This window comes from Alexandromys fortis, unplaced genomic scaffold (assembly GCF_014885135.2).
Source record: "Alexandromys fortis isolate MF-2015 unplaced genomic scaffold, M_Fortis_MF-2015_v1.1 scaffold_0, whole genome shotgun sequence".
NCBI lineage: Eukaryota > Metazoa > Chordata > Mammalia > Rodentia > Cricetidae > Alexandromys > Alexandromys fortis.
In genome coordinates this window covers 22,198,242-22,207,707 of record NW_026067949.1, presented here as the reverse complement: position 1 = coordinate 22,207,707, position 9,466 = coordinate 22,198,242, and the positions used below count along the sequence as shown (strand labels likewise).

The 9,466-nt window shown below is 43.4% G+C and overlaps 1 protein-coding gene across 4 annotated transcripts in view; it reads right to left on the bottom strand.

Moving 5' to 3' along the window:
- The window catches only part of Wdr19 (WD repeat domain 19), a 60,381-nt gene that overhangs the window by 35,367 nt on the left and 15,548 nt on the right, over window positions 1–9,466 (bottom strand). For 3 of the 4 annotated variants that reach the window (XM_050149951.1, XM_050149950.1, XM_050149952.1), the window contains exons 6-9: window positions 8,848–8,963; window positions 3,055–3,135; window positions 1,492–1,604; window positions 1,063–1,236 (exon numbers count right to left, since the gene is read on the bottom strand). In XM_050149951.1, coding sequence (XP_050005908.1) covers window positions 1,063–1,236; window positions 1,492–1,604; window positions 3,055–3,135; window positions 8,848–8,963 — 484 coding nt within the window. Of the gene's footprint in view, window positions 1–1,062; window positions 1,237–1,491; window positions 1,605–3,054; window positions 3,136–8,847; window positions 8,964–9,466 lie in introns of those variants that run through there. The other variant, XM_050149953.1, reaches the window with a different exon arrangement.

The following is a 9,466-nucleotide window of genomic DNA, read 5'->3' as shown; positions in this document are numbered from 1 at the left end:
GGCCCTGCTGTTGGACCCTCCCTCTCCCCGCCACTGACCCTGCAAGCTGGACCCTCTCCTCCCCTCATGGCCCCTGGCCCTGCTGTTGGACCCCCCCCCCCCAGGCGTTCTTGTCTCTACAGCTTCAGTTCGCAGTGAATGGCTCCTTCAGGGGCCCTCGTGTGCCCTGGGGCCCACTTCAGATTTCAGGCTGCTGTCAACACTGGCTAGGAAAGACTGGCAGACAAATGGGGTTCTCCCTGCTGAGCCGTGGCACATGAATTCTGGTCTCGTCCTGTGATTGGCCTGCTATTATCAAAGCCCTTCAATCTGTACACCTGCCCTGGTTTACAGCTGGGTCAGCAGGAGCAGCAGATGGAGCATGCTCAGTCCATGGAATCCCAAACTCACATTTTAGTTTTAGACTGATTTTCTATAGCATACTCCATTTTATTCTTCTGTTCTGAGCCATGAAACCTTTAGGTGTTTTCTTTGTTAAACAGTCTTCTATTTCACTATACATTATCAAGAGACTATGAGTGCTGACCATCTGAATATGAGCAGGGAAACAGGGGACTTAAATGTTTTTTATTGTATCATGAAAAAAAAGCCAAAAAAGTGTGGATGTCAGATGCACACCAACCACAAAATTCTGTTGATTCTCTTGAGTATCCCTCTTGGTGGTTTGAATAGGAATGGCCCCCACAGACTCATGTGTATGAGTGCTTGGCCCATGGGGAATTGGCACTATTAGGAGGTGTGGTCTTGATGGAGGAGGTGTGTCACCATGGGGGTGGGCTTTGAGGTCTCAGATGCTCAAGCTACACTCAGTGTGGGACCCACTCTCCTTCGGCTGCCTGCAGGTCAAGATGTAGAACTCTCAGCTCCTTCTCCAGCACCATGTCTGCCTGCACGCTGTCATGCTTCCTGCCATGAGGATAATGGGCTAAACTTCTAAAACTGTAAGTCAGCCCCAATTAAATGTTTTCCTTTATAAGAGTTGGCATGGTCATAATGTCTCTTCATAGCAACAGAAACCCTAACTAAGACATCCCCACATTCCCAGAAATATGTGACTCTAACCAGTTATCTCCAGATGTAGCAGCTTTGTTCAGGGTCTGGGACAGGGCCACGCTGGTTAGATTATCCTTATGGTCACGAGCCTTAAATATCTCTTGCCCAACTTCTGGAAAGTGAGTAGAAATGGCCAGAAATGTCCCCCGGGAAAAGCCAATCATGATGTAACCATCACCATACCTACATCAGCAAAGTGATCACAGGATTAAAAAGGAGGTGAACCATCAAGGGCAAAACGGCAAAAGCCTTCATATGATAGAATAAAATTCAGAGGCCCTACTGTGTATCAGGTAACATGCTGGGTGGTGTTACACGTGAAATCAGACTGCAGTGTTGCAATGAGGAGAATGCCACACATAGAATGTAATGTTACAGACAGGCAAACATCAGTAAGAAAACACGGGTCTTTTTCTATAATTAGTTTTTTGTACATACCAACTATAGCAGACGATGTTGCCATAGGCTTGCTGAAACTCCAGATCAACTGGGTTATCTGGTTCATTCAGATAAAAAAGAAACAACATTTTCTTGCCAACTACTGCACTTATCTGCCAGGAGAGATCAGGAGATCGTGGAATGAGTTACTTAGAATTTCACGAGAAGACCAACGAGCAAGTCCAAACAGCCAACCCCATTACGAGCACAGCGAGCCAAAGCTGGATGTGCTAAATGCTATCATTAGTATAAAATCTAACAAAAGTAGCCAAAAGCATTTATGATGGAGAGTCTGGCAAAGGCCTTTGGCTTTACGCATTTTCAGTATCCCTCTGAGATACACTACAATGCCTTTGTGGATGTCTTTTGAACTCTCTGTACTCTCGTCAGTTACTGTGCTCTTTAGGAAAGTGACCTGGCATAGTTCTGCTGCAGCTGAATTCACTTTTGCAGTACAGAATTTTCCATTCTAAGAGGCTACTTGATTGTGAGCCAGCCAGGAGGGTTATAGGTGTGCTCTTCTACGGGTAAGCTAGCTAACTACCATCACTTTCCATCACCCGCAGGTGAGTACGCCTGAAAAAGGATCCCTATGTTACTCACACAAAATCAGAACTAACTACAATTCTCACCGGAGGTGATCTTTATGCTCAAGAGAGAAAAGTGTATATTACCTTACGTTAAAGATGATAGTTGGCAACTGGGCGGTGGTGGCGCACGCCTTTAATCCCAGCACTCGGGAGGCAAAGGCAGGTGGATCTCTGTGAGTTCGAGGCCAGCCTGGTCTACAAGAGTTAGTTCCAGGACAGGAACCAAAAAGCTACAGAGAAACCCTGTCTTGAAAAACAAAAAACAAAAACAAAACAAAAAGATACTTGGCTATATTTCCTGGATTCCAAAATGTTAACAACTACAACAGCATCAAATCAAAACATAGCCTTTCAGGAAATAATGAAATTACCTCCTTACATATTTTTATGTTTATTATGAAAATTATCTGGATTCTAGAATATAATAGTACAGCAAGGAAATTGTACATGTTAAAGAAACACAAGCTATGATCTGTTTACCATCAGGAATGTGGAAAAAAAAACTTAAATCACATAGAAATCATTTTCCCTTTTTTTTTTTTTTTAATTTGTTTTGTTTTTGTTTTTGAGACAAGCCATTTCTCTGTGTGGCCCTGGCTGTCCTGGAACTCACTCTATAGACCAGGCTGGCTTCAAACTCCGAGATCCCCTGCCTCTGCCTTCCAAGTGCTGGAATTAAAGGTGTGCGCCACCACCTCTGGCCTTATTGTTTCCATTCTTAAAGGGATCTCTGTTTTCTCGAGCACAGAAATGGGCACGGCAACAGTAGCCATAACAGGAAACGTCCTCATCTGCTGGTATGGAGGAAGTTTGCAATGGCAAACACAACTTTGAGGTCTGAGAGATGAGACTTACCTTGGTTAAGAAACAACAGACATAACTTATCAAAGTCTGAGCCAGCCAAGAAAAGGGAACTGGATACACTGCAAAACTCCCTGAATGATTGGGTGTGGGCTTGAATCGGAATGCTTACTGTGTTCTCAGCGGAAGAAATTCGGTCATCGGTCTTGCTGGTGGAGAATTTGATGTCACTTGGCTCTGATTTCACCGGTGTCTGGGGGGTGGGGTGGTGTAAGATATCAATCATCACTGTGCAGACTCAAGTCACTCTCATCAGGATGGAGCTCAGGGACAGGACACATACCAAGCATGGCATGACTGAGCCCTGGGTTCAATTCAGAATATCTTCCCTCTCTTAAACAAACCTTAGAGAGTCATTCTGAATATTAATAAAACATGAAGCTTGCTAGGCGGTGGTGGTGCAAGCATTTAATCACAGCACTTGGGAGGCAGAGGCAGGCGAATCTCTATGAGTTCAAGGCCAGCCTGGATAGAGCAAGATCCAAAACAGTCTTCAAAGCTACACAGAGAAACCCTGTCTTGAACAAACAAACACCCACAAACCAAACTCAACCAAACAAACAAAAGCTCCACAAAGCTTGCTTTTATTTATGACTAAATTTGGATTATGAACCTTAAAATTCTGCCAAATACCTAGAAATTCTGGGTGAAACAGAATGTGCGTTTTTCTTAAATGGAAAGTTAAGCTCAAGGGAGGATTTACAGAGATCAGCAGCAAGTACCACACTAAAGGCAGCATGCATGTGAGTTCAAGCTGCAGCTTCTAGTGTGGCTGGAGACAGAAGGGTGGCAGGGGATCTGCTTCTTAGCTGTGGTCCAGGTCAGAAAATCCAACATTCATCTCAAGAACGTAACCCACGCCCTGCTCTCCTATCCTCACTAGAGTCTGTGGTTCCGGCTTACACACTGAGCAGTCTGGGAGCTCCTAGGGGGGGGAGGGGGAAATTAAATGAAAGGTGGAAGAAGCGGGCCCACCATACCCTGAAGGGTTGGGCCAAATGCTCCAAGTCTGATAAACCCTGCAGAGAATGAGCTTAAAGTCAAAAGAATGATACTCATGGAGGAACAAGACACTGAAATACCCTAAAACACAATCACGAGAGAGAGGAGAGCGAGACTTTAAAGAGACACAAAGCTAGGCATAAAAATGAGAAAGGACCGGGATGTAAAATAAATAAATAGACTAAAAAATAATAAAGGTTTTTAAATGTTTCTGTAGACCGCACTTTTTATTTTTCAGTTTTAATTTTAGATTTTTTATGTATATGATTTTGGCTTGCAGGTATGTCTGTGCACCGTGCGTGTGCCTGGTGCCCTCAGAGGTCACATGAGGCTGATAAAACAGGAGTTATGAAAGGATGGGAGCTGCCACATGGGTGCTGGGATTGAACCTGGGTCCTCTGGAAGAACAAGTGCTCTTCACTGCTGAGCCAGTGTCTGTAGCCCAGCAGACTATATTTGTGCTGTAGGAGATGCATTTGCCGGCTAGGCTCTAACAATGGCAGGGTTGGCTGCTGCAGCCTGTGTAGCTTTGCCAGTTTTTTTCAAATGTCCACCCCGAAGGGGTATATCATTTTTATCTACAATTCTATAACAGTTTTATAACGCGTGATCACAACGTATATCATTTTGTCAGTGTGACATGATGTGGGAGTGTCATATCAATCTGTTGATTTCATTGGCTGAGCAATAAAGAAACTGCTGGCCCTGATAGGTTAAAAGATAGGTGGGCGGAATAAACAGAATAGAATTTTGGGCGGAAGAGGAAGACTCTGCTCTGCTCCCGGAGAGACCTGACAGCTCTGCTGGAGCAGATGCCATGCTCAACTCTCCCAGGATGGACGGAGGCTAGAATCTTCCCGGTAAGCGCACCTTGGGGTGCTTACACACATTATTAGAAATGGGCTAGTCCAGGTGCGAGAATTAGCCTGTAAGGGCTAGAGTTCATGGGCCAAGCAGTTCTTAAATGAATATAGTTTGTGTGTTGTCATTTCGGGCATGAGCTAGCCAAGCGGCCGGGGTGTTGGGGACGCAGCCCCACCGCTCCTATTACAACAGTGACAGGTGAGCAACAATGTCTCAGCAATGCTTTGTCATTCCATAATTATGAGTTTCACCATTATCATCTGTGAATTATTTTTCCATGTATACATTACCTTTGAACACATTTCAAGTAGGATTTTAAAAGAACTACCAAGTACTTTCTAAAAACAAAATGTAGAATTATTAAATTTAAAACTCCCAGGAGGCTGAGGCAGAAGTATGGTCATGTGTTTAAAGCAAGCCTGGATTACATAATGAGTTCCAGGCTAGCCTGGACTACAGAGTGAGGCCCTGTCTCAAATGCAAAAAAACAGTAGGCTAGGATGGTTCAGTGGTAGGGCGTTTGCCGTGCACACATGGGACCCTAGGTTCAAACCCTAAAACTGCAAAACCAAGACAAAACAGCCAAACCGATCTCTAGACTCCATAGCTGACGTATGATAAGCTGAGCAGGACAGGGGCAAGCCAAGCATGGGTGACACTGGAGTGACTCTGAACCAGGACAGAGTCACGAATGAGACAATAAAAACCTGCAGTGTGTGCTTTGCCTACCACGTGACACCTTAAGTGGTGTGTCTAGCTTTGGATGAAGACTTCGTAAGGTTAGAAAGTGGAAACAATGATTTTGTACGCAAATACTGGCAAGATGTAATGAACTCTTGTGATGCTCTGTAGAAAAAGTATCCTAAGGTCATTCATGATTCAAGGAACAAACATGTACAACCCCTGACTGGGAAGTCCTGTATGGGCACCCAGACTGGGGGTGCCACAGCACATACAGTATACCTACCTTTCCGTTTCTAAGGGGCACCAGAATAGGATGCTCCGAATTGGAAGAGTTCTAGAAATCATGCCAAAGCAAACTACTTTTATTTTCTTTATTTTCTTTTTTTTTTTTTATTGAGAATAGGAAAAAAAAGTTTCCACCTCCTCTCAGCCTCCCATTTCCCTCCCCCTCCCCAGCAAACTACTTTTAGAATGCCAGGATCTTAAAAACTACGCTAGCTTGAGGAGCGGCATGACTCGGTGTATAAAAGGTGCTGGGCATCTACGCTTGAAGACCCGGGTCTGATCCCTAGAACCCACAAGAAGGCGGAAGGGGAGAACGGACTCCACAAAGGTGTTCTGACCGCCATTCTTGTGTGCGCACACACACACACGGTAATAATGAATAAAAGCTCTTTTAAAAAGATCTACACTAGTGATGCTATGGTTCTCCTCAACACAGCAGAGGCACGCATTTCTGCTTGACTTGTTCTAAGTATCCCAGACACAGAACCAACTCACTTCTTCCACCTTGTTCACTACAAATCTGAATCTCCATGCATACCTTCAACTAGCATGGGCAGCCTGGACTAGGCTGTCCCCTCTTACCTCTGCTCAGGCTGCTTTGCTTGCACAGAATGACAGACACTGCATTAACAACTAAGGTAAGTTTTCCCGGGGCATCTGGTCGTCTAGGTAGACTAACTCAGGACAGGCCCCCTGGGATCAGCTCCTTCACTAATTTCTTCTGTCCTTCCTTCTTTCCTTCCCTGGGGCTGAATGCACACATGACCCCGGGCACCAGCTCTCAGCTGGCAGATGGAGATGCATCCTAGGAAACAGCAGCGCTAAGATGGAAGGGAGCTGGCAGCCATGTAAGCAGCCTTCTTCTCTATTGTTATATGAGAAAGACAGAGGCAACCAATATCCGACTGCCATATTCTTGTAGTCCTTCTACTTTGGAACTTACAATTCAGTCACAACTGGTTTCCTTCCTTATTTGGTGCTGGTCAGGCCTGACATAGCCTTGCGCATGCGGGGTAAGGGCTCTACCACTGAGCCACACTCCTACCCTGCGTTATAACATCTGCCTGCACTCTGTCTTATTCAGGCTGTTTTCTGTCGTTTAAAGATCATAATCTAAATTTTTACTGATCTTTACCATCTTCCAGAGCTATAGAGCTTGTAAGCTGTACCACAAGATTTGGTAGCTGATCATGAAAGGCCATGTGTCTTTTAGAAAACTACCTAGCATCATGGCAGGAGTGTGTGTGAATATGAGGGCCATGGTGAGCACGGGGCTGAAGCAGGTGCAAGACAAGCTTCATCTTTTTTAAAAAAATAATTTATTCTTATTTTATGTACATTGGTGTGTTGCCTGCATGTATGTCTGTGTGAGAGTGTCAGATCTTGGGATTATAGACAGTTGTCAGCTGCCATGTGGGTGCGGGGAAATGAACCCAGGTCCTCTGGGACAGCAGCCAGCGCTCTTAACTGCGGAGCCGTCTCTCCAGCCCCAGCATTCTTGATCTTTAGAACAATCTTCACCTATTTACCAGAATCCCAAGAGAGCTACCTTAACTCCTTCCTGACTGTAAGGATTCCATCTCCTCCTACTAGGCTCCAACTCTTCCTGACATTATACACATGAGACAATGTAAACTTCTGACACACAAACCCTTGGGTGACAAACCACATTCAACCACTGTATACTCCACGGGACAGAGAGATCTACATGACAAGGAATCAGGACCTGCAGTGACTAGTGATTCTGTGTAGGAGCAGCAACCTGCAAGGAGCTGAACTTGGCTAACAACTACAGGAGTGAACTTAGTAACAGCCTTGTGGGAGGCCCCGAGGTGGAGGTACCCGAAGAAGCTGCATCTGGATTCCTTGTCGACAACCACTAAACACAGATGTTTTAAGCATCTGCATTTTGAGATGTTTTGTTATACAGCAGCAACTGATGAATACACGGCATTCCCAATTGTGTTGCTGTGGCACAGAGCAAGGTTTATTCATGTGCCTACACAGATATTCCAAGAACGTTTCAGTCAATACTAAAGTAAAGACAGTAGTTCAAAACATAATGTTCCCATTGGTGATATTAGTTAGCTACCAGCAACACAAGTTCCCTTAATACAATCCTCAGAGGATTAAATCAATCCTGGGAAATTTCAACAATAGTAGAATTCCATCTTAATTGAAATCTTGTCAGGATTACTTTGGAAATGATTTGACATATCAATAAAAGGTATTGGCTATAGAATAAGAAGCTTGATTTTGAGTCCAGAATCCTCTGGTTCTTAACATTTATCAGCATACATGCATAAAATAAAATTTCATCACAAACATACTCACTGAAACCACAGAGCTAATAATTCATTTAATACCAAAGGGGAAAACATATTCCTTTAACAGATAACATATTCATCTTAAAGAAGAATTTCCTAATAATACACAACAAAGGATTTGGGTGTGTGTGCATGCAAGTGTGACAGTATGAGTGTTCGTTTGTATCTGGGTGCTGCGCATGTGTATGGGTGCATGGGAACAGACACAAGTTGTTTCACATTTAAAACAGAAGATTGGGGGCTGGAGGGGGCTAGAAAGACAGATGGCTTAGTAGTTAAGAGCACTTGTTGCTCTTGCAGAGGACCCAGGTTCAGTTGCAAACCATATGGTTGTTTGCATCATCCAGGAAATTTGACACCCTCTTTTGACTTCTCTGGGTACCAAACATGTATGTGGTATGTACACATAACTGTGGGCAGATACTCATACACATAGAATAAAATAATATTAATATATTTTAAAATATTAAATTATATGCATATTCTACAAAGTGACTTGTTTTTTGCTTTTTTTTTCAAGACAGGGTTTCTCTGTATAGCTCTGGCTATCCTGGAACTTGCTCTGTAGACCAGGTTGGCCTCAAACTCGCAGAGATCCACCTGCCTCTGCTTCCCAAGTGCTGGGATTAAAGGTGTGTGCCACTACCACCCACTGTGACTTAAAATTTGATACACTAGCTTGATATGAAGCTGTTTATTACAAGGGAAAATGAACCTCTCACGCAGGGACTACAATGTATTACCTGTCTTATTGTGTCGCCTTCCTGGTTACTAACGGTAATCATTTTATCCTCACCACCCAAAGCAAGAAGATTCTCTGTATTCCAACATCCGCATGTGATTTTCTTAGTATGTTTTCCTGAAAAAAGAGACAATTTTTGCAGACACATGGACTTTTCAAAAGAATAAATAAAAAAATTTGTGATGCTAATCTTTCTGTGCAATGGGAACGAACAATCAAGGGATTCTACTCTCACCCAAGCCCTTGGTGACTATGCAACCTTATTTCAAACACTTTATCACAAAGCTAGAAATTAATATAATGGTACATAACTTTTTGTCTGGATTATATACACAGGCCCCAGCAGAGAACAATGTTTTCCTCTACAAATTATATTGATTTATCATAGAACCAAACTTGCAAAGGTAATATTTTAAGAAAGTTAATCCCAAAGTTACCGTTCAGCCTGTGGTCTCATAAATCCTTGATATAAGCTGACATCATTCACAATTTTAACTGCTCATGATAACTACAGTATAATCTACACTAACACTGAGGTTACCATGATAACTACAGTAAAATCTATGGTAACACCGTGGTTACCACGATAACTACAATATAATCTACAGTAACACTGGGGT